General features: G+C 46.4%; 1 protein-coding gene across 3 annotated transcripts in view; it reads left to right on the top strand.

The window, feature by feature from the left end:
* Mfsd6 (major facilitator superfamily domain containing 6) overlaps positions 1-25,307 on the top strand; it is a 65,417-nt gene that overhangs the window by 16,505 nt on the left and 23,605 nt on the right. For all 3 annotated transcript variants that reach the window (XM_057758661.1, XM_057758662.1, XM_057758663.1), the window contains exon 2: positions 2,231-3,828. In XM_057758661.1, coding sequence (XP_057614644.1) covers positions 2,285-3,828 — 1,544 coding nt within the window. In that variant the 5' untranslated portion in view covers positions 2,231-2,284. The remainder of the gene's footprint in view (positions 1-2,230; positions 3,829-25,307) is intronic.

Raw genomic sequence — 25,307 nt, 5'->3', positions numbered from 1 at the left:
CAATTTGAGCTGAGACAACAAAACAGTTCAGGAAGGGGGGAGTTAGTCACTTTTCAAGTATGACTGAAGCTGCTGAGCTGAAGAGGAGAATATTTTAAGAGCCAAAGAAAAATAACACTGCCTTGAAGACAGTCTGTCATAGCTAGGCAGTAAGAGGTCTTTATCTGAGAAAAAAGCAAAACTTTTTCTTTTGCTACTAAGATGAATAAGGTCAGGACTGGGAATGTAGCCCAGTGAAAGAGTCCTTGCCAAACATGTCCAAGGCCCCAGATTCTGTCCCCCAGTACCACAGAAAGGTGTGGAGGGCAGGCAAGACCCAGAAATTAGCTCTTAAGATCAGGCATATAAAGCCCGCAGGATTGGCAAGTGTATGGTTCTTCATGCTGCCAGGAAGAGCCATAGTCACTGATGGGACAAGGCGTGTCTTGATCAACAATACCAGAAAGCCCATTTGGGTACAGCCCCGAAGGCCAACGGTTTTGGAGGTGTTTCTCCTGCAAAGGGATCTGTGATGGGAAAAGCAGGGTTTGGGGTTAAACTCTGCTGTCAGGGAGTCACGGCACTGTTTGCGATGTTCCAGCCCGGTCTACAGAGCAAGTTCTACCTCGCGAGATGCTGTCTTAAAAAAAAAAAGTTTCTGTTGTTTATCTAGGAGCTTTGTAGAGATCTAAAGCTGTTTACATGCACCCAATTCTGGAATTTTTTTTTTATGAATGTCAATTCATATTGGGAAAAAAGGTAGGAGCATCGCTTGGGGCGGCGAGTGGAGGTGATGTTTTCTCACTGCTGGAGAAAGTTAAGGGACGTGAAATGAATGCAGTGAGCACCCCTTTTCGCAGCAGACCGTGCAACTAGAGGGCGCCAAGTTTGGTGTAAAACCAATCTTTTGACTTCTTAATCATTTCTATAATAAAAGCAAGAGAAAACTATGGAATGCGGCATGGTTCTTATAAACTTCTACCATTGACGTATTGCTAATCTTTCATATAAAAAAGCACCCTTCTCTTTTGATTTATTATGTAACATGTGGTATTTGACATTCTGGTGGTGGAAGTGTCCAAGCTTTGGACACCGTAGCATGACCTTGTTATTAACACATGTGTTGGGCTACATTCGTAGCTATCCAGGAACACATGTAGCCCATAGGCTGCAGGTTGTATACTCCCAGGATTGTATGAGATTCTGTGTACTGACTCTATAAGGTAGGGTTCAAATCCAGGCTCTGCTACTTATTAGTTAACCTTTCAGGCCTCATTTTTCTCATGTGTAAAGTGAACAAAGCAGTTAGCATGTTGTAATGAGTGTGAATTAACACACATAAAAGTCTTTAACTGTTACCTGGTGTAGTAAGAGCTCAATAATTTCTTTTTCTTTTGCAAATTACTAAAAGGTTGAAACCACATCTATTCCTATATGTATGTCTTGCAGGGGACCAAACCCAAGGTCTCACATACAGTAGTCAAATGCTCTACCATGGAGCTATATGGAAGCCCTCAATGCCTGTTTTTGGGTTCTAATCTCTCTCTCTCTCTCTCTCTCTCTCTTTCTCTCTTTTTGATTTTTCGAGACAGGGTTTCTCTGTAGCTTTTTGGTTCCTGTCCTGGAACTAGCTCTTGTAGACCAGGCTGGCCTCGAACTCACAGAGATCCACCTGCCTCTGCCTCCCGAGTGCTGAAAGGCGTGTGCCACCACCGCCCGGCTGGTTCTAATCTCTTAAACTCACTCCCGACATGATGCTCGAGAGCATTGTGTATGATGTAGGTGACGACAAGGCTGCTTCCATACTGGATGCCTTGCTGGCAACTAGCTCCAAACAGTCCCCACAAGAGTACTTCATTTTCAAAAGAGACTTATTTTTATTTATGTGTATGTATGTGTCTCTCCAGCGTGCGCACATCTGGTTATATATGTAGATGTATGTATGTGCTTGTGTGTGTGGAGGCCAGTAGAGGGCGTCAGAGTCCCAGAGCTGGAGTTAAAGATAGTTGGAAGGGTTGTGAGTCACATGATCCGGGTGCTGAAAACTGAACCTGGGTCCTCTCTAAGAACAGAAAATGCGGTTAACTACTGAGCCATTTCTCGGTTCTCATATTTAATATTTTAAAGCGGTTTTCTTGGCCAGCATGGTAGGTGATAAGAACTTTCTCCACAGTTGTGATTTCCTCATTTCTAGGCAAGGGGATGCTCTAATGATTTCCGCACACTAAACGTCTTACATTTCTATTTATAGGTCACCGTGGGTCAGGATTCCGAAGGTCTCAGACCCTGATGGGAGTGGTAAGCCATGGCTGCGGATGATAAAGTTGCTATCCTAACTGATGACGAAGAGGAACAGAAGAGGAAGTATGTCCTTGCTGATCCCTTCAATGGCATCTGTAGGGAAACGGAGCCACCTTCCAACGAGACACCCTCCTCCACAGAGACTTCTGCCATTCCGGAGGAGGAAATAGACTGGATCGAGAAACACTGTGTGAAGATAAACAATGACCTTCTCATTTCCAAGGTGTTCTATTTTTTCTTTTACTCCGCCTATGGCTCTCTGTACCCACTCCTGCCCGTGTATTATAAACAGCTGGGAATGTCGCCCAGCCAGAGCGGACTCTTGGTGGGTATTCGATACTTCATTGAATTCTGCAGCGCCCCCTTTTGGGGCGTAGTTGCGGATCGTTTCCGAAAGGGCAAGATTGTCCTCCTCTTCTCGCTTTTGTGTTGGGTTTTATTCAACCTGGGCATTGGATTTGTCAAACCTGCTACCTTGAGATGTATACCAAAGATTCCCCCCACAGCTCATCCCACCAACGGAAGTCACCTCGTAACCATCCTGCCAATGAATTCCTCCACTGCTGCTTTCTTTACGACAGCACCAAAATCGCGCGAGAAAAGGGACCTGCTATTGGCGTCTGAAAAAGAGCCCAATGTCTCAGACACAGCTCTCTTCTCAACGGCTTTGACCTTGACCAGCGAACCCACGCTGCAGCCCCGGACAGAGGAAGCTACCCACCATGTTATGGACTTGATTTTGAATGCAAGCACAGTGACTCCTACCCCGACGGGAAACACCACGGAGACAACCACTGCTGTTGTCTTTACCACCACCAAATCTTTACCATTGGACCAAGTCACCCTCGTTTATGACCAGCAAGAAGTTGAGGCGATATTCTTGGTTATCTTGGTGGTTGTCATAATCGGAGAATTTTTTAGTGCCTCTTCGGTCACGATTGTAGACACGGTAACCCTCCAGTACCTGGGGAAACACCGAGATCGCTATGGGCTGCAGCGCATGTGGGGTTCCCTGGGCTGGGGCCTTGCCATGCTGTCTGTGGGCATCGGCATTGACTACACCCACATAGATGTGTTCATTGACGGGAAGGGGTGCAAGCCCCCCGAGTACCGGAACTACCAGATCGTCTTCATCGTCTTTGGAGTCCTCATGACCATGGCCCTGATCGTGGCCACGCAGTTCCGGTTCCGCTACAACCACTTCAAAAACGGCGACAGTAAGGGGAAAGAGGTGGAGATCCCACAGGTAGAGAGGGACAACTCCACAGAGTCCTCAGAGGAGACCCCGACTGCGGCGTCCCACTCACAGGCCTTCAACTTCTGGGACTTGATCAAGCTGTTGTGCAGTGTGCAGTACGGCTCAGTGCTGTTTGTCGCCTGGTTCATGGGTTTTGGATACGGCTTTGTGTTCACCTTTCTCTACTGGCATCTGGAAGATCTGAATGGAACCACAACCCTCTTTGGGGTCTGTTCGGTTCTGAGTCACGTGTCCGAGTTGACGGCTTACTTCTTCAGTCACAAGCTCATTGAGCTGATTGGCCATATCAGGTAAGAGAATGCTTCCTATTGGCTGCTCCTCAGAGACTGGCTTTCCCATTGTTTTTCTCCTTAATACTTCCAGGGTTTATGCTCTGACTGGGTCTAGGTGAGGGGTGGAGCTTGCCGCTGCTCCTCTTCTTTCAAATAAGAATAAAGGAAGTGAGACATAGATTTAGCTGGATTATCCAAGAAACAAAAAGGAGACCTCAACCACCAAAAGGCATAAAGGCTATACAGCTCCATACTAAGGGGCTCCGTGGGAGCCTCAACTTGGTGAACCCTAATCTGTGGACCTTGAGTGCCTGCTTTCTGTGCTACTTCCAAAGGATGACTTTAGTGGGCAAAGTGATTGATTTCCTCCAGCCTTTTTATATTCTCAAATATTTACTTGTTTCTGGGTTCTGATGGCTCCCTTGGAGTAGGAGATGAGAAGGTGTGGTATCAATGACATAGACAATAGGAGTCAGAAAAAAAGGCAAGCAGAAATTTTGTTTATTCAGCAATGGGAAGAGCTTTATATACCCTCTTCCCAGCACCCAGGCTGCATTCCGATCCATTGACATTGTGTGGTTGCAATAGCTAGACATTAATCAGGACTTCTGGCGGTGCCTGTTGCTAGACCCTCAGGCAGACTCTAGGTTGGTTTATCTCTTGGTCATGTAGGTATTATCCACCCATTTTTATTTATTACATGGGTGCTTAGTGGGAGCCAGGGTTCTTTGCTCAGACCCCGCCTTAGTAGGGCTCAGCAACTGAACTGTGCCTGTCTTAGGTTGACCTGCTGAACAAGTTCTTATCCATCTTGACTACCATCCTCAAAGAGCATTCATTCCTGGAGAGTTGCCAGGGTAGGGGGATTATGCAGTAGCCTTTTGAATTTCAGACAACCAGACACGCATAACCTCCTGCAGAGGACTGTGAGAGGGATATCTGAGAGTCCTTAACACCTGAAGAGTTGCCTCAATTGCTGCTACTGTTGAATATGCTGCAGAAAACTTGTAAAGATACTAAAGATTAACAATACCACCCTGCCAATTACGGCATATGTGAGCATCCAGGAGGGATCAAGTAATCTTCTTATAGTCTACCAAACTTTTCAGTAAAATGTTCCCCTGGCTGTTGAAGAAGATTGCAGAAGTAAGATGAAGGGTCCCACAGGGTACATGCCTCAGGAGCCTTGAAGGCCAGGCCAGGGACCTGTTGGTAGTAGACTTGATGGCCAGTCTGTGCCTGTTGGACGGGATGGACAAAATCATCCAGTGCGCATGTTAGGGGTCACTGGAACATCAATTAGAGGTTTGTGCGAGTCTGATCTTCTGCTTGATCATCACTGGGCCTGGGGAGGGCTGCAGTGGCTGGGGGTCATACTGCGGCATGAAGGAATTACTGCCTTTAGAGACAGGTGAATCTTGAGGCACTTCACTCCATGGGTACCGCGGCAGAGGTACAGCCTCCCATAACAGGAGTGGAGCTGACTGGGACTTGGTACGTGCAGTCTTAACTGTGGCTGCACTCTCCTCAGCAGGTTTCAAGGGGCCTCAACTATCTTCCTCCTCCCCATTGGATGCTGTAGAGAGAGATCAGACATGGAAGGAGAAGTTACCCATTTTGTAGAGGGAGATAGCAAGTGAGCAACAGACAGAGAGAAGATGGCAGTCAACAGGGGTGGAAAATTGTGTTGGACCTTCAGATTTTATGCTTAGTGGGTGGACTTCTGTGGTTTCTTAGGCCATGGCTGTGTGCCCACACTGTGTCTCTGGACAAGGACAGGGTTTGGGAGTCGAGCCTTAGTTCCACCTCCTGGGGCAGCGCGGGTCAGCCCTTATGTGGCAACGCTAGACAAACCACAACAGAAAAAAAAATGTGCCTTCCTAACTGGACAGGCAGACAAACATAAACACGACAGACAACACAAAAGAAGGAAAGAAAGGGGGTCCCACCATGTTTCTGCTGAAGGGATGGAAAGTACACAGCCTTGAGTGGCCTTCTCCCAGAAATACAGTCTTGGGGCGCTGTCCAGCACTGTGCATGCTCAGGCTCCAGATGTTGCCTGGACCTAATGGCTCCCTCTGGAGAGGGGCCGAGAAGGCACAGCATCGATGGCACAGACATCAGGAGTGAGATGGAAGGCAAACACAGACTTGTTTATTCAGCAGTGGGGGGAGCCTTACATTCCCTCCTCCCAGCACCCAGCTGTGTTCCAACCTGTTGACATCATGTGGTTCCCCTTATTGGCGGCACACAATCAGGACTTCTGACAGCACCTGTTTCTAGGCCCCCAGGCAGACTCTAGGTTGGCTCTTCTCTCAGCCTTGTAGGCCTTGTCTTCCTACACTTACTGATATAGAGCAAGGGAATATGGCATATAAAGAAGACAGGGGCTAGATAGATAGATAACTCAGTGATAGAGCCCTCTTGATCCTTAGAACTGCCAGGAAAATAAACAAAAAAGAAAGAAAAGGAGAAAAAAAAACAACTGTTATACCACAGTCTTCTCATCTCTGATATGACATGGGAGAGATTTTTATATAATATTTTCCCCAATTACCTTAAATTTTGAAGTTCTGTGTGCCTCAATGACATGGATTATTTAAACATCTTCCTTTTGCCCCAAATTTCTTACTTTATCCTTTTAATTAAGATAAAATAAACCGCCTACTTTCCCTGTAGTGTAATGTTTGCTACCATTAACATTTCTGTAAAGGCAGATTGAATAACACCTCATATCATAGTCTTCCCTGCTTGAAAATAATGGTGCGGGCGATAGTAACACTCAGCCTGTAGAGAAGCGTGACTGATCTTGTCCATAAACTACTAAGCTGACCTCACTAACAACACCTGTGTGTTGCGTATCTGTGATAACCTTCAGATCTGCCGTTGTGATACGAAATTACAAAACCCGACAATATTGCAAAATGCAATATCAAATATGCTGTTCAAATATGAAATCACGAAGGAGTAGACCATGGGAAAGCTTGGATAACAATGGCATTTGTTCTTTTCAAACTGGAGAAAGTGTTTTCTAGTTTAATGTTTCAGTGAGAATCACGCTTCCCCCTCCCTTGTGAATATTTTTCCCTGTTGGATTTTCTTCGGGAGGTTGTGTCCCTGCGCGTTTCCTTTCTCACGTCTTTGACCTCCCCTTGTCACTGAAAGCCAGGCATTGCGTTGATGGCTTCCAGACCTAGTGTTCCTGTGGCTGAAGTACCACAAGCATTCTGAAAGTCACTTAAATAGTGGGGATGAGGCCACCTCTGTACCTTGTGCAAGCCATGCCTAGCACATTGCCCTTGACGAATCTGGTCTCTGAAGCCTTCTTGTGGGAGTGAGCCCCGCTGCCAAAGCATCTCTTGAATCAGCATTTTATTCCGAAGGCATGTCTAGTTAGGTGTCAACAATGAGTGGAATTCCCAGACAGAATAATTTAATCAGCCAATGACATAGTTGAAAACAGTATAAAGTATACACACATTTAAAAATAGCTATATGAGGCCCTTCTTACATCTAGAAAAAGATGTCTGTCTATATGAAATATTTATTTTCTTTTTAGATTTTTCGTTTGCTTATTTTCTAGTACTGGGGATTGAGCCCAGTCTCCGATGCATGCTGGGTAAGTCCTCTACCACTGAGCGATACTCTCAGGCCTTAGATATATACCTTCTGTAACAAAATTCTGCTCAGTTCACTATGACTTTTGGTAATTAAATGAACTTACACTTATATTATTCCATTCTTAGTAGAATTAGTAGCTACTTAGAAATCCACAGTTCATATAATGTTAATTTTATGGTTTTAATTACTAAGAACATCTTCCTTTTCTTGCTGAACAATGTAGCAAAGGAGGTGGCTCCTGTGGTCTCATAGTTGCTCTCCAGAGCTTTGAGGAGGATTCCATCAATATCAGGTCATTACCCCCATTTTGCTTTTAAATTCTGCCCATTAAAATATTAAAGAAACTTGAGGATAGCTCAGTGGGCAAATGATGCATTTATTTAATTATGATTTAACAATAAAAGCTCAGGACTCAGATATTGGGGTAATAACCTGAATGATTAGAGAAGCAGCGGAGAAGCAACCAGTGACCTCCGATCTCTACTGTTCCTCCATCCAAAAGGCTGGGACCCTCTGTAAGCCCCGCTCTACTACTTTCTGTCTCTCTGTCTGCCCTCAGTCCTCCAAAACCTCTATGGTTAATTTTTGTCAGCTAGCAGCTAGCTCCGCTCTCTGATTCAAAGAAAACTTTATCATCAGAATGCCATCAAAATACCACACGACAGGTAAGAGTTGCTTTCCATGTGAGCACCAGGACCTGAGTTTGAATTCCTAGAATCCAGATGTCATCAGGATGTTGTTGTGTGTGTGTCTGTAATCCTAGCACTCTTACAAGGAGATGGGAGGAGGGGCTGAGAGATGAATTCTTGGGGGCTCCCAGGCCAGCTAGCCAGAGTGCAGAGCATGGAAAAGACAGAGATGCTGTCCCAAATAAGGTGGATGGTGACGATGGGCACCTAAGGATGTCCTCGGACCTTTCCACACATACATAGCATGTGTATATCTGCATCTGCACGTGTGAGCGTTCACCCGCTCACACACATCAAACCCAGATACACAGAGCACATTACTGATGAAAACGTTCACACCTGGTCCTGAGAGACAGGGCTGGTTCTGTTGGTGACAATGTGGAGTGATGATGGTCGAGATGCGGGAGTTGAAATGCTTGAGGATGATGACTTCAACTTCTCATTGAGAGGGTCAGACATGAAAAAGCCTAGGAAATGACCTTTCAAGGAATTCTAGGTTTTATATAGAATCATAAATCTATGTTCCTGGTATGTTTCTGGGCATTTTGATCTTGTATGTGTGGCCTATATATAAGTGTGTTTGCTTAGATGTGGAGACTATGTTAGCTGCCATCCACATTGGTTTTCTTCTCTCTCTCTCTCTCTTTCTCTCTCTCTCTCTCTCTCTCTCTTTCTCTCTCTCCCTCTCTCTCTCTTTTGGGTAGGGAGCAAGATCTTACTATGTAGCTCTGACTATGGACATAAATGCATCTGCCTCTCCCTCCTGAGTGCTAAGATGAGAGGTGTATGCCACCATGCCAGCTCACCCTGTTTTGTTTTTCTTTCTTTATTATTATTATTATTATTAAAAATTTCCACCTCCTCCCCTCCTCCCATTTCCCTACCCCATCCCCCCACTTCCCCTCCCTCACCCTGTTTTTTAAACAGGGTCTGTGTCTGACCTGGAATTCACCAGGAATTGGGATGGCAGGCCAGAGAGGTCCTGGGATTTACCTGCGTCTGTCTCCCCGTTGCTGGAATTGCAAGCAGGCGGTGCCATGCCTGGTTTTTTCCGTGGGTTCTGGAGACGGGATATACTTGCAGTATTGCACCGATGACCCAGCTGTCTCTCCAGTCCTCTGTTGTCATAAATTATTTATAGAGATTCATAATGAAGGGGAATTCACACAAAAACATTTTTTTAAAAAGAAACTATCTATTTTTGAACTACTTAGTAATTAAAAAAGTTCCACAGCTGTGCACAGTGTTTCAAAGGAAAACTCAAGTTTAACACAGACATAGAGGCCCAGATTATGACCTTGGGTTCCCCCCTCAACAGTCTAACACACACAGTGAGGCCCAGACTGTGATCTTGGGTTCCGTCCTCCTTCAGAAGGTAGCTTTGTTGGGCAAAGAAGATGATTCTTAATATCTGCACTAAAAAGTTATTTCCTCTTTTATTTGAAATTGGAAGACTTTGGAATTTGCTGTGAATATGTTTCTAATCCCACGTATGTAAGGATGGCTTACTGGAGTTGAAGCTATAAATACATCTTAAGAGAATGTTCACCTTGATGAATATTTAAACACTGATGATCAAAGAAATCACAGTAAAATCATTGCAAATTTATAAGCCATTGTTACCCAATGTTTGGCCATCGCTTATATTAGTCTATTTAAATTTATTTATTTAAGGAATATATGAAAATCTACTCAATCATATTGTCCCAAAATTCTCATATTTAAGGTCAGTTCTGCTAAGCAATATTATCTAGAGGGAAGAAAATATTACCTATCGTTTTCAATGTACTACTACTACCTAATACTAGGTACATATCCCACAGACTAGCCAGTCAGTTTGAGAGAGATGACATAGATAGAAAGAGAAGCTCCAAGCTCCTGCACAAAGAGCCAGGACAGGTAAGAAGGTGCGAGCCTGGGAAGGACACACAGTGCACTGTGCTCACTGTAGGAACAGTCTAGAAGAGGCGTCATGACGTCTCCATGAGCAGGTCTAGGTTTGGCTGTTTGCTTCCCATCCTTTTCCTTGTTTCTACCCATCTCTGTGTTCTCCTTGACCTGATGCCTCTGAAGAGCACGGGTTCCCTAGGCAACGCTTCCTGTGATGTGGGGCTTCTGTGGAGGTCAGCGAATGTGTTGGTTCTCCACCAGCAGACTCACCAAGAGGGCATTTATAGCCCCCCATCCCCACCCCCAGGCTGCACCCAGGTTAGTGACGTCAGACTCCAGTGTGTGTGCGTGCGCATTCTCCAAAGTCCCGAGAGGATTTCCCTGTGTAACCAAGGTTAAGAAATGCTGGGCGCGTGGGACACGTGGGTGACAGGGAGAGAGGAAAAGATCCAGGACATTTTCCTGCCTTCCCAGATGTGTAGCATGGTGATACGACCTTTGGAGACTGCTTCTTAATCCTCCTCTCCTAGCCTGCAGTATCTTCCACACATGCTGTGCTAATTGGTAGTCAGAGAAATTGCCTCTCTATTGAGTTATTCCTCTGAACCCTAGGGGCCTTTACAACTCCAGAGAGTTCTGCCCTCCTGTGTTCGATCTGGTCATCTACTGTATGGGCCATTTCTCCCCTTCCTTCCACCTGGTCACGTAGGGCTGCTCACAGCAACCACGTCTTTGGGCTTCTCCATTTTCTTCCTCTACCTCTCTACCTAAACACTCGGATTCAGGCAGATTAGTGCCTGTTTCTGGGATTAGACACTGGCACGTCCAGCAGCTTCACAGCCCGGGGAGAATGAAAGTCCAATTTCCTTCTTTTTTTCCCACCCAGAAAAGGCCTCACTGTGTGGCTCTGGCTGGCCTAGAACCCTGTCTGTACACTAGGCTGTCCTCAGACTCACAGAGGCCTGCTGCCTCTGCCTCCCGAATGCTGGGATTCAAGACGTGTGCACCCAAGCTTAACTAACTCACTCCTTACTCAAAAAACAAGACAACGGTGGACCTTAAAGAACTTCTACTTCCCTTCTAAGTTAAAGAAGAAGTTCTTTAAAACAAAAACAAACAAACAAAGAAACCACTTGTGGGCTCGCATGATGGCTCAGCGGGTAAGTGTCCGCCACCAAACCTGACAACTGAGGTCAAGCACCAGAATTTACATTTAGGGAGAGAACCGGTTCTTGTAAATTGGCCTTCACCCTTAAATACACAGTTAGTGCATGTGTGTGCCAACCCCCTAAATTAAGAAATATGATACATTTATTAAAATGTCTGGTCACAGCAAAATATTTGAAAAGACCTAAGTGTGTTTGAAATTATGTCGTTTTACGCTAGAGAATCCAGTGAAATTGTACAATTTAGCTGAATAATTACCGGGGCCTTGAGAGTCACAGGTCAATTGGATGCAGATGAATTTGGTGCTTAATGGGCCGGGGAGGCTATTGAAGGTCAAACGGATGCTGGTACGAGCAATGGGAATCCTAGCGAGGTTCGAGGCAAGCAAGGTCTCCGCTTTCACGTGGGATGGCTACTGACTCGTGGGGCCTGAAGCAAACTCTGAAGCTGGGAGCCTGCTGGGAAGTTTCTGGAAGAATCCCTGTGAGAGGCAGTAACTGTTTGGACTACAGAAGCAGCCAACACAGAAATCGAGAGGCTCGCTTTGTGAAGGTGACTTTGATGGGTTGGGTCAGTAGGTAGGAGGTTACAGACCCGGCGTGTGCAGGTGGGCTGTGGTGCTCTGTAAAGGGAACTCCAGAAAGGGGTAGAGCTGAGGAAAAGGTGACACCTCATGATATGACTTTAGCGTTGGCTTTAATTTGAAGTTGGAATATTCTCCAGGGCGATGTCTAGCACAGAGTTGACTGCTGTAATCTTGAGCTTGCAGATCTGGAACAGTTTAAACCAGAAGCAGAGATAAGATCACTAAGGAAGTCTTCTGGGCTCACAGAAGCGGTGGGCTGTGGAAAACCAATGACCGTTCTTTCCAAGACAGCATTGCAAACTTGTGACGGCACTGAAGAGTTGGTCTGTAGCTTCTGGTGTCAGTATGTAGTGTTTGGGGACTGCGCTGTGGACTTTAGGTAGCTTGCTTTCACATCTGGCTTCAGAAGGAGTTGCCCTTCAACCACCCTCCAATACCACGCTGAGTGCCAGTGGCCTGGTTTATGAAACATTGTTTCGTAGCAGATGCTAACACCGGCTGAGTCAGGCGGCCCAGCTCATCCCGGAGCTGCCACGTGACCTTGACAGTATTTGGCAAGTTAGGAAAATTTTCTGCCTGCTGTGTCCCTGCTGATGGGCATGGAGCTCGTGCCCGACTATTAAGATGGTTTCTCACGGCAGTGACTGGTATAGTCAAGGGGTTCAGCTAACTTTTAATAATTTGTTTGCCCCTCTTCTGTTAACTTTCTCATTACTGCATGGCCCGTTGGCGCTAATCAAAATGCAGATACTACTATAAGATCAGCAGTGTGGAGTTGAAGGAATTGGCAAAGTCAAGGTGGATGGGGCTTCCCGAGCAGCTTACATCCTCCTCAAACATCTTGGTCAAATCAAAATTCTCTTTTCCTACCGATGTATGGTGGCTGTAGATTGTCAGACGGAGTGCAATTATATTGAACTGGCAGAGAGAGCAGTGACTGGCATAGCCTTGTGTGTGTGTCTTTGTATGTGTGATGTGTGTATGTCTGTGTGTTTGCATGTGTGGTGTGTGTGTATGTGTGTGTTTGTGTGCGTGTGTGTGCGTGTGAGTGTGCACGTGTGCGTGTGTGTTTGCCTATGTTTGTGTTTGCAGGTGTGTACACACGGGCATGTAGAAGACAGCTTCAGATTTCCTTCTTCAGATGCCTTCACCTTGTGGGGAAGACAGGGTCTCTCAGTGACCTAGACCTAGGCTAGACTAGCTGGCCATGGGTCCCAGAGAGCCGCCATCTCTCCCTTGCCAGCACTGGGGTACCAAGTATGTGCCATCACACCTTACGGGATTTGGGGGACCAAACTCAGCAAGCACATTACCAACTGAACCATCTTCCCAGCCCAGAATTTGTGATTTTTACACGTCAGAGAAGGCCTTAGAGATGGGTCTAGTCTAGATAAAGTTAATTACTCTCAAATGATAAAGTGCTTTTGCCTTTGGCGATTGGATGTGTTCTAGTTAGTGAAGGTATACTGCCTTAGCGAAGGTAGAGCAATTCCCTGCTTCCTCTGCCAGGGTTTTCTGTGTCGCTGACGGGTGTCACACAGAAGGCAAGGATATAATTCAGCCGGAGCCCCAGTCTCTCTGGGCTGTCGGTACCAGTGCCAAGGCTGTGACGTGCGAGAGTGCTCTGTTGCAGGGGGTGAGAGCTTTACTCCCAAGATCTCAGGAAGGTGGATTGTAGGCAAAATGGCTGTACCCTTTGCCCTCTGTGTAAAGGAGACTACGGCCCTAGAAGCCTCCGTTTCCCACAATCCGCTTCCACAGTTTCCGGTTCCACCGTGGAAAAAGCGTGGTGACGTTTCAGAGGAATAAAGTGTGAAGTCATAATCTAAGTCTTCAAACTGGCTCCTCAGTCAAAGTTTCTGTTAAATGTTCGCGTTGGTGTGCATTTTTAGTGGTTTCAGCTTTGGAGTATTTGGGTGTGACAAGCAGCCAGAAGCAGCAGTTTCTTAAGGACCATGGTAGTGTGCTATTTTAAATTCTTTTTCCAATGATTAAAATCTAAGCTTTTCTTGTAAAATCACACAGTGGGTTAAAACGACATTATTGTTTCCCCATTTTACACTGGATTTAGATAAAGTAACTCACATGCTATAGATGAAATAGATTTAGAAATCAAATCGTTCAGCCTCCTCGTTTAAAGACTTCTGCCTTGGAGCCTGCCTTGGTTTCTGTCCTTACCTAACTGTGTATCAGACTTCTTCTTTTGGGGCCACCAAACAGCTCACAAATCAAGACACAAAGACTTATTATCAGCTCTGAATGCTTGGCTGGCTTAGGCTTGTTTCTGACTAGCTCTTTAAACTTAACCTGTTTCTCTTTATCCACCCTTTGCCTTGGGCCTTTTGCTTTTCTTCCCTTCTGTGTATCTTACTTTCACCACTTCTCATGTCTGTCTGTCTGTCTGTCTGTCTGGCAGCTGCCTGACTTCTTGCCCCAGGTGTACCCCCCTTTTTTCTTCTCATTCTCTTCTTTCTCCTTCTCCTAGATGTCTCCTAGATGTCTCTCTGCCCTCCAGCCCCGCCTCTCCTTTCTCCTGCCGAGCTATTGGCTGTGCAGCTCTTTAGTAGGCCAATCAAGTGCCTTAGGCAGGCAGGTGAAACGCAGGGTCTTACGTCCATAAATAAATGCACACAAACAAATGTAACCCACCTTTGCATGGTTAAAGCGATGCTCCGCAACATAGCTGGGCAGCGCTGGGTGTGCTGAGCTGGAGTTTTATAAGGCCGAGTGGTAGTCATCACAGAGGAAGCAGAGGGAGTCTCAGGAGCATTTAGTGTGGAGTCAGGTGGAGAGCAGAGATGGGGAGGCAGAAGGGGCGGCTGTGTGCGTATTCACGGGATGCTTGTGTATGGATTGCATCTACTTACTACTGCAGGCGTGTGTGGAGCAGAGAAGAGTTTTCGGAGTCGGTTGTCTCTTTCCCCATTTTCTGGGGTCCCAGGAATTGAGCTCAGGTCCCTTAGCTTGTACAGCAAGTGTCCGCTGGCCCGTCTGCTACCCCTAGTCAGTTATCTGCAATTCATCACAGTACTAATGAAAATACTTGAGTTGCACAGTTTGCATACTGAAGAACAGTAGACTCAAATGCTGTTAGTCCTAGGCTCCCTAGGGGTTGTGCACGGCTACCAGGGCATGTGTGTAGCCGGTGGGGCCTAACTGCTTAAGGGAGTCAGTTCTTTTCTTCTATCATGTGAACTTTGAGAATCAAGCTAGGGAATGAATGGTGGTGGCGCACGCCTTTAATCCCAGCACTCAAGAGGGAGAGACAGGCGGATCTCTGTGAGTTCGAGGCCAGCCTGGTTTATAGAGCTAGTTCCAGGACAGGCTTTGAAGCTACAGAGAAACCCAGTCTTGAAAAAACACAACAACAACAACAACAACAACAACAAAAGCTTCAAACTCAGGTCCCTCAGTCTCAGTGGCATGAGCCCTTGCCCGCAGAGCCATCTGGTTGACCCAAGCACCTTTTCTAAGACATTTGTTTTTCGGAAACAGTAATACATTGTGCTGAACTTGAAGGGAACCAGAGTAGGAGGCTCTGCTGGCCTTTGTTAGCTAGTGCACCTCAGAACTGTGGGGACAGAACTTAGAGAGGGGTTCAAGGGCTTGCTGGGCAAGTATGAGGACTTGAATTCAGACCCCCAGAACCCGTACCAAGCTAGAGACGACAGCACACATCTGTAATCTTCTACCGATGAGAGGCAGAGAAAGAGCCCCTGGAAACCACCCAGCCTGGTGTAAGGATTGGGGGGTACCCAGCCTGGTGTATGCAGTGCGGGGGAGGTGCCCGGGAACCCAGCCTGGTGTAAGGATTGGGGGTGCCCAGCCTGGTGTAGGGACTGGGGGGTGCCCAGCATGGAGTATGCATCGGGGTTGGGGGCACCCAACCTGGCATATGCATACACCCCAATATTTATTCATACAAAAATGCATGTACAATTACACACAAGCACAAACACACACACACACACGATCCACTATCACCATGGAGCACAAGAGTGAGTCATGGTTCTTTAGTTCTCCCACGATTGGTACCATGACTAGCATGATCCTTGTTGCGTAACAGAGAAAGCAGCTCATCTCATTCCCTGTGGTGACTTATTTATGATCATACTCCTATCCCAGGGTCTCCACTTTAAAAAAAATCCATTTTCAGAGTGAGTCGGGGGAAAATGCTGTTTTCACTAGAATAATTTTTTTAGAGCCCCACGTAGAGAAGGAGTTTATGACTTTTGCCATTGACTCACCGGGTGGGGCACAGGGAGGTGGTTTTACGAGTTTTCCTTTAAGCTCCAGATTACAGAACTGCTATTTGAAAGTAGTCTTCTCCTTTAGAAGGGAGGTGATTGTTCATGGAGCTAGAGAGCTTGTATTGAACACAATATTGTCAGGGAAAATGCTACGCTGGTCCCCACGTGCTCAAAGGACAGACACGTGAGTATCTTTCAAAATGTCTTTGTAAATTCAGCTAACCCCCAACACACAAGAACACTCTCCAGAAGAGATACCATCCCCACACGGTCTTCAGAATTCTCCCAGCCTGTGATAAGGTTGGCTTCCCTGAGACCACGCTAAGATTTAGCCTTGTCTGACTTTCTCTGAGTTGTGATCACAGAAATGTGTGTGATCTGATCAGAGGGCCAGACTGAGGCAGAGCCCTGCTCCCTGCAGCTGAGGACCCTGTACATCTCTGGCCTCTCTGGCAGAGCATTCCGTCCAACAGAAGACAGGCCAGAAGCACCTTCCTGTTCTGAATCCTGCCGCTCCACTGGTGACTGTTCCCTCTAGTTCCGGAAACACTAGTCCATTGAAAGGTAGCTCTAATGGACAGAAACTATATCACTTACAAAATCTACCTAGGCAGCTCAGCAGGATCTGACTGTGAAAGAAGACTTGGTAATGACGATGCTGTTTCTAAAATCGAGACGGGGACGGGGATGCATTCCACTTGTAAAGAAGCCAGTGAGCCACAGAGCAGGAATTCCACAGTGACTAAAGATGGAAATTCTGCAGCAGCAGGGGCACTAACAGTGCTGGGGCTGCGTGGCCTGGACTAGGGATTGGAGGAGCGCAGGGCCCTTGATTCCTGAGGCGAGTGTGTTCCTGGCTCCTCAGCATCCATGGCTTGTCCCTAAGGTGGAGCATCAGTGGTAAACAATAGAGCATCACGGAAGACCGTGCTGATTCTAGTCTTAAAGGAACCAGGACTTAGAAGGTCAAGGGTATAGGAAGCCAGGAATTTGGGGGGATGGAGATATGGTGACTCCCAGGACCTTGCTGGCTTATGGGGGCCACTAAGGAAGATCATGGATACAGCTTTACTCCATTGGCAAGAGACCCTGTTTCTGAAGAAACCAAACAGAATCCCCCCCCACCCCAACTCTCTGTCTGTGTGTGTGTGTGTGAGAGAGAAAGAGAGAGAGAGAGAGAGAGAGAGAGAGAGAGAGAGAGAGAGAGAGACTTACAGGCACACAAAATTAACAGGATATTTTTACTTATAAAGTTTCAAAATATCAGTGCAAATGGGTAGGTCTGAGATGGAATTATTAGTAGGTTAGTAAAAGGAGATTAGAATGGAGCGAATCAGAGCTTTTCTAATTAGAACCCACGAAGTTAGTGACTTCGGAGCTTTAGTTTTGTTTTTACCCGAGTAGTTGGGTGAGGCTGGCTCAGAACAAGGCCGTCCCCAGCGGACCTTCTTTGTTAGTTGTGCAAACCGGAGAGCCTTGAACTGAAAGTGAGAACAGCTCCTGACTGTTCTGTGTCTCGCCAAGCTCAGCGCAAAGAAAGACACAAGAGCCGCATTCTGTAAGACTGTCTGCATCATAGGCCTCAAAAAGGAAAGGAAAGAAAAGACCAAGCAAATTGTTTACATTCTCTTTAGTGCTGTCTGTCTGTCTCTGTCTCTCTCTCTGTGTGTGTGTGTGTGTGTGCGTGCGCGCGCGCGCGCGCCCATGCGTGTAGAGGTCAGAGGACACCCTCTGCTGCTGGTCCCTGGTTGCTGTCCAGTTTTCTTGAGACACACTCCCCAAGTTGGCTAGGCTTACTGACACACAGACTCTGCCTGCCTCTGCCTCCTTGGCACTGGGATTACACGTGGGAAGGTGTGCTACCGCTCCTGGTGTTTTGTTTTGGACTCAGGAACTGGACTCGGGCCGTGCTTCCGAGGCGCGCATTTAACCAATCGAGCTATCGACCCAACTCCCTGCGTGTCATTTCCCAAGGCCTTGTGAATATCAGCGTTCCTTTCTGCAGTGACTTTCGCCCAGCACAGCTGTACCTATAGCTGTTATTATTTCTGTGGGGGTTGATTTCTATTTCTCAATTCCTATCCAGTTCTGCTTTCAAACAAATCAATACGCACACACATAGGAAAGGCTTCTTAAGAGTTCTTTGGAGTTGAGAATGCTATTGGCAAGCTGTAAGGAGTCTCAAAAGTGGAAGAATTTGTGCTTGGGAACTGAGAGGGAATAATCAGGTTCTGCGTCTTTTGAAAGAGCATCTTTGCAAAGAAATATATCTGTGTATCCATCCCAGCCAACGGGCTAACTTATTAGCAAGAGGGCACTCAGAACCGAGCTGTTCGTAGCTCAGAACAAAAGGCCTCTGTTTTGGGAATGAAAATGAGCCCCGGGGAGTTTCGGTTAGCTCCGCTTTCTCTTCCACCTTGGGCAGCTGGGTTGACTGAGGCACTGGGAGGAACCGACCTGTCTCGCTTCCGTGGTGCTGGGGCTGGAGCTTCACACCCTGTGCGCTGCACACCTTGTATGCTGCACAGCAGGGCGGCAGCAGGGTGTGCACTGACAAGAGGGAAGACTGTCCTCCCATGCTTGCTGTGTAGATGATCGTGGTGGAGACACATCTAGCGGTCTGTGGGAAGACTGTCCCCCATGCTTGCTGTCTAGACAGTCATGGCGGAGACCCATCCAGCAGTCTGTGGTAATCTTAAGTGACATTCCCAGTGACCGAAAAATTGCATTTTAAGGTAAAGGAACAATTACACATATGCAGAAGAAATGTGTGGTCATGCATATAGGTTTACTATCCTTGTCTTCCAGTGAAAACAGCGGCGACATTCGGCGCAGGATAGCCAGAAGGAATTGCGTGCTAGAGTTAAGTAGACTAAATATGTCAGCATAGAAGGCTCTCAAGACACAAAATTGCGTAAATGTCTGAATGATATATGCTTTAATACATTTATGAAGGTTTTAACATAAATATTAAAAGTGAAACATCTTCGTGGGTATACCAATATAGTTAGAAAAATAATGAGTTAAGAGAGACAGAATGCCTTCTAAATTCTTAGGAGATTTGGATTTGTTTTGACAAGACAAAGAAAAAGGAGCAGAGAAAACCCATGCTGCATGACAGTGTCCTCTTGAAGGAAAGAGGGAAACAGGTCCTAGGTTTCCATTTCTTGGTGCTCAGTGGTCTCTGTATCTTCTTTTTTGTTTGTATTTCCTATTTATTTTGAATTGCTTGTCTCCTCATAGTGGATTGATATAACCATCCAACTACTGAAGACCCAAATACATGTATGTGTCTAAGTCATTACAGCTGTGTTTTAACGAGACAAAGTCATTCATATGACATTCATATCAGGTAACCACTAAGAAGTTTTTATGTTTACTATGCTCATTGCTGTGTGTTTCCCCGAGATCGCATAAGCATACAGGATTAAAAATGTGCTTTATAGGATTATCAAAGCCCCTGGCTCTATTTTCTTTTTTATTTAACGACGAGATCTAGTCATTTGTTATATCTAATAATTTATTTATTTATTTTTGTTTTTTCTTTTTTGGGTTTTTTTTGGATTTTTCGAGACAGGGTTTCTCCGTAGCTTTTTGGTTCCTGTCCTGGAACTAGCTCTTGTAGACCAGGCTGGCCTCGAACTCACAGCGATCTGCCTGCCTCTGCCTCCCGAGTGCTGGGATTAAAGGCGTGCGCCACCACCGCCCGGCTATATCTAATAATTTATGTTCTACTGTGTCCCACAACTCTGATTTGAGCAGTCATTATAGGAGTTATTTATAAAAGGGGGCTGGGCCCGTAGTGCGGCTGTTTAGAATGTGTGAGGACCTGGATCGGTCGGTCTCTAGCCCAGGGGCAAGATAGAGGACGTGGGGTTAGTTTCATCATGAGGATATAAAAAATCCGAGTGACGTCCGTGTGCCATATATTATGGCTTCGCTGATCACTGGACAGTGTCCGAACAGCTGCTGGATTATCTTCATTGACTCGGTGTCGATCTGCTGCCTTCTTAGTAGACAAACTAAACACCTACGCCATTTAGCTAATGAAATTCCCATCTGTCTATGAAAATATTTAGTGGGTTGCAATTATTTAATTTAGAAGAGAAGAAATTTCCTAGAAGCTTATTTTTCAATATCTCTCTCCAAAGCCTTCCCAACTTAAAGAGGGGGAAAAAATCCACTTTTATTTCTGGGATCTTAAGAGCTATGCTTTGGTTTTGTTCTGCTGAAAGCATGCTCAGAAGCATCTACAGAATGTAACAGTGAGTAGATCTTTTCTTTCCTCTGGCGTTCTCAGTGGAAGGTGAGCATTTGATTAGACTCCCCTGGGTTTCATGGCTATGGACCGTGCTATCGTGTGTGTGTGTGTGTGTGTGTGTGTGTGTGTGTGTGGTTGCGTGTGGAGGTTGGGATGCTCCGTGAAAGCGTGTTGGTTCACAGCCCTGGGTTGCCACCATGACCAGGCATTCCCTTTCCTTTAGGAGACTGGAAAAGAGTAAAATAGATCAGCTTCAGCTTGGCTCCAGCTGGTCCTAGATGGTCGGGGAGTATGGCAGCCCTCCCGTTTGCTTTTCCTTTCCTTGGTTTTGTGAAGTTTCCAGTTTGCTGTGGGTGGAACAGGGGCAACAGCTGCCCCTAACTTTGTCGCATTTCTCAGAGCCGGTGAGATAACGCATAACATTTGCTAAGGCTCAGCTGGGAACACGAAATGGTATCATGACTGTTCTAAGTTCACCTCTTGAGCAAATATTGTTAATCAATACCCAGTCCCGGCAGGCACTTTCTTAGGTGTGGGTATATGAATGCTGTAATAAGACAGACAGACAGGCTTCGCGGGACTAATGTTCTGTTGCAGTGGGCCATAAAGAGCAAACATATTATTTTAATCTGTTGATGTGTGATATAAAGCAAAATAAACCAGGGTGAAGTGAAGGCAGGCGGGTGGTTTTAGTGTGGGTAGACGGTGCCGGGGGGGGGGGGGGGAGGCTTTCTCTGAAGAAAGGACAGTGGAACTTGGTTTTGCATGTGAAGATTTGGGGGCCAGAAGGAAATCCAGAAGTGTGGGTGGCTTGAGAGTGGTGAGGAACAGGAAGCCAGCAAAGTGGGCGGGAGGCCAGTAAGGTTTGAGTATCTTGGAGGGGAGCTGAGTTCGAGCAGGGAATGACATAAGCTGACTTTTCTTCCTTTTAAAAACTGTTTAGGCAGGGAAGTGTTTATGTGCACCTGTTGGTACCTATGTGCTTGGGCATGTACGTGTGTGTGCATTGGGAGGCCAGGGGTTGACGTTTGCTGTCAGCCCTGTGTGCTAGGGTGACAGATGCACAAGACCACCCTTGGCTTTTACAGGGGTGCTGGGGATTCAAACTCATGCTTATGCGGCGGGTACTTCACTTACCGAGCTATCTCTTTCCAGCCCCTTTTCTTGACTTTTAGAGAACAGTTGCTTGGTTGATAGTTTTAAGTATTTACATTGCCATAGTTCTAAGAAGGCCAATTTTACTACATTCTTTGGATTTCAGAGAAATTATGAATTGCCAGGTTTTTTTTGTTTGTTTGTTTGTTTTTTTTAGTGAACTACAAGTTGATACTTCGTGTGCTCTTAATTCAGTTGAAAGTTTTTGTTTTGCTTGCAGCAGCAGCAAGATTTCTGAATCATCCTATAATCCAGAGCATACGAGAAATATAAAAATATAGTGATGATCTCTCATTTTTTTGTTGTTGTTGTTTTGTTTTGTTTTTCGAGACAGGGTTTCTCTGTAGCTTTGGAGCCTGTCCTGGAACTAGCTCTGTAGACCAGGCTGGTCTCGAACTCACAGAGATCCGCCTGCCTCTGCCTCCCGAGTGCTGGGATTAAAGGCGTGCGCCACCACCGCCCGGCTTGATGATCTCTCATTGTGACAAAGTGTAACTATAGGGTAAGGCTATGAGACTAGGGGTGCCTACACCACGATCTGTGTGCTTTTTACATACAAAGTGCTTTGCGGAAACGTGCTAAGTGCTTAACCAGCCTGCTCTTACGTAATCCCAATAATCTCTTCAGTTGGGTGTTGCTGTGTCTATTATAAGATGAGAATTGTAATGGTTAATGCCCATGGTGACATAGCCCGTAACCAACAGATATACAATATGTGTGTGTCCAGCCTTTGATATTGTGATCTCACCTTCTCATCTATGACGAGGAGCTTCACATTAAAATAATAATAAAAAAAAAACTTGGGAAGAAACCCCTTAACCCTCTCAGTTAGCCTATGGTTTTATCACTTTGTGTTGGGGCATCCTAGGGACCCCGGGTGTGTGTGGCTGTTGGTTGTACGTGCCTGAAAACCTTCAGACTTCAAAGCCCCATTCTCAGCGCTCAGTTTCAAGTTCCTCTATGGAATCCATTCTTACCGCTGTTTTCTTTTCTTCTTGGACTGAGCGATGTCTGGAACAGCTTCAGGTCTCAGGCACCTTCCTGATGGAGAGTTGTGCTGCCCTGGGCTAGAATTGTGTCCTCTCCTGAACTTACCTTTTGACACCTGAGCTGCCAATGGGGATGAAGCCGCTGCCAGGTTCCTAGGTTTAGATGAAATCACGAGAACATAGGATTAGGGCTTATCAGATGCAGTTGTGAGGGAGCGTGTGCTCATTTTCACACTTGTCAGTGCTCCCCTCCCTCCTCCCTCCCTCCTCTCTCCCTCCCTCTCTCCCTCTCCACCTTCCTCCCCTTTCATCATCTTACATTCTGCCCACCCCCCCCTTCCCTTCCACTCCCTGACTCTTCCTCCTGGTCCCTTCTTTCTCTGTAATGGAAGGAGACTCTAAAGAAGTGGGCAGCCACTTGCCAGCTAGTAAGAATTGTCACCAGACACAGCCATGGGTCCCCAGGCCCGAGAAATAAATGTCATCTCTCTAAACCACCCAGCTACCTTCTTTTGGCAGCCTGAGAAACTTATCTAGGCCCCTAAATAGAGTCAGGAAGGAAAGCCTGGCCTGGGTGGGGCAAGCTGGGTTTTCAAACACACTCCCAGCTAGGGGACACAGTAAAGGAACTCATGGCTCAGTGTAGTGAGGTAGCCATGGCAAACTTTTATTCTTATGCCTGTAACATGCACATGGGTTCGACACACCTTCTGTGCAAGTCAAAAAATAAATCAAGCCAGATTTGTCCCAAATCTCCCTTTTTGGGGGGGGGGTGAGACCTCAGACTGGATCATCTGGTCATTTATCCATGTCAGCCATTATTATCAGTGTAATCATAATAGATGGAATTATTATTTCATCGTGATTACTGAAATTGTTGATAACTACTGTGATTATCTTCTAAGTTATTGCTATTGATTGTATTATTTTTGAGTTGTGTGAGATTTTGTTAGAAATCCATTCCAAATGTAGGTAGAAGGTTATAACATATTATCAAGATGAGATTTTTAAGGTGGAGGTGTGTGCACGCACGTGTGTGAGTGTGGCGTATGTGTGTCTGCTTGTGTGTGAGAGAGAGAGAAGAAGAAGAGAGAGGGGCTTCCCTTAGGTAATGTGAGAGTTACAAATTGTCTTTATTATGGGGATTCAAAAGGAAGTGGAGGTTCAAAGGGAAAACACAAACCCACAGAGCACAAGGTGGAAGCTGCCATGTGTGAACAATCAACAAGCTCGCTTTTGCTCTGACCTCCCAAGACAGCGAGAGAGACCGACCGCTCCTCTCTCTTACAAGAGATCAAGTCACAGCAGACAGAAGTCACGCCCCAAGGCAGGTACCCCCCAAACTACTGGCGGAATGGATTCCCACAACCTTCCCTAAAGGGCTGATGAGGTGGGGATTAGACCTAGGAGCAGGCTGAGTACTCTGCCTGGCTCTCTGTGACCTGTCCCTACCTCCCGTCTTCTCCCACCATGTTAGCTGCGGTGCACGGAGCCGCTCCCTGTTTTCTGTTCCTAACAACAGCTGCACAGTGAACTTTTGAGCATTGTCTCTCAAAGCCAGCTATCTGGAGGCAGCCTTCACTTGGCCCTGAGGTAGCAGAGAACCCTCCCTCACCTACCACACCCATTTTGACTCAGTTGGGTGCCTGTGGTGGTCTCTGCATCTTCCTCAATGGAGATGGCCTCTGGACGCGATTCCTCACGTAGCACCATTTGCTGTGGTGTAAGCTTGCATTTGTGATCCAGAATCTTGGACCACTGCCGGGTGGCATTTGCTTTTCTGCTTTCCTCCTACCTGGTCTTCTCAATGATCTGTGAAAGTTGAAAATGTCAACGGTTCTCCAAAGCCAACACAAACATCCACCCGGCTTCCTTAAGCTAAATACACAGCTGTGTCCTGTGCAAACACATTAACATGCCAGTCTAAGGTCCAGGGACCCACTTTGCAGTACAGAAATAGCACCTGGCTGTTAAATCCAGTTGTGACTTTGTGGCAGGACCCCTCTCAACCCTCTCTTGGCTCATCTGTCAAATGGGCTGCTGGAGTAAAGACTGATCTTCTCTTAGTTCACACTGGGTCTAACTTTACGCTTTGGTTTGGGGAGATCACAACAGACCTCCCCTCCATGGCTGCCTTTGTCTTTTATTTTCCACGGTGCTCAGATGTAAGCTTTCGCTGGTAAATGAGAGCCATGGTCAGTCTAGCCAACGATGGGGCTGTGGGTGTGTGGCTTAGGGTAGCCGGAACCTATTGAGTTTCTCCAGAGCTAGCTAACTTCAGTGGAACTTGGTACCCAAAGTCATATGCATGTCTCCATGTACGGGCTCAGGCTGAATGGTCAATGGATGTTCTTGCTGAAGGTTTGGCAGTTGACTTCTGCTGGCTTACATTCTTTCTTTTCTCCGTTCCACATGTATGTGTGGTGAGGGGAACACATGTGAAGCACACATATGGAGGTCAGGGGACAGTTTAATAGTCTCAGTTCTCTTCCCTCCACCATGAAGGTTCTGGGATCTAGCATCACTAGTCGGGCTTGGTGGCAGGCACCTGTACCAACTGGCTCATCCCTCAGGCCCTACACTTGCTCTTTTTTTTTTTTAATTAAAAATTTCCACCACCCCCCATTTCCCTCTCCCTCCCCCCACTCCTTTCCCCCTCCCTCTCCAGTCCAAAGAACAGTCAGGGTTCCCTGCCCTGTGGGAAGTCCAAGGTCCTCCCCACTCCATCCAGGTCTAGTAAGGTGAGCATCCAAACAGGCTAGGCTCCCACAAAGCCAGTTCATGCAGTAGGATCAAAACCCAGTGCCATTGTCCTTGGTTTCTCAGTCAGCCCTCACTGTCAGCCACTTTCAGAGAGTCTGGTTTGATCACATGCTCCATCAGTCCCAG

Source organism: Chionomys nivalis, chromosome 26 (assembly GCF_950005125.1).
Source record: "Chionomys nivalis chromosome 26, mChiNiv1.1, whole genome shotgun sequence".
NCBI classification, from domain to species: domain Eukaryota; kingdom Metazoa; phylum Chordata; class Mammalia; order Rodentia; family Cricetidae; genus Chionomys; species Chionomys nivalis.
This window is presented reverse-complemented; position numbering and strand designations above follow the sequence as displayed.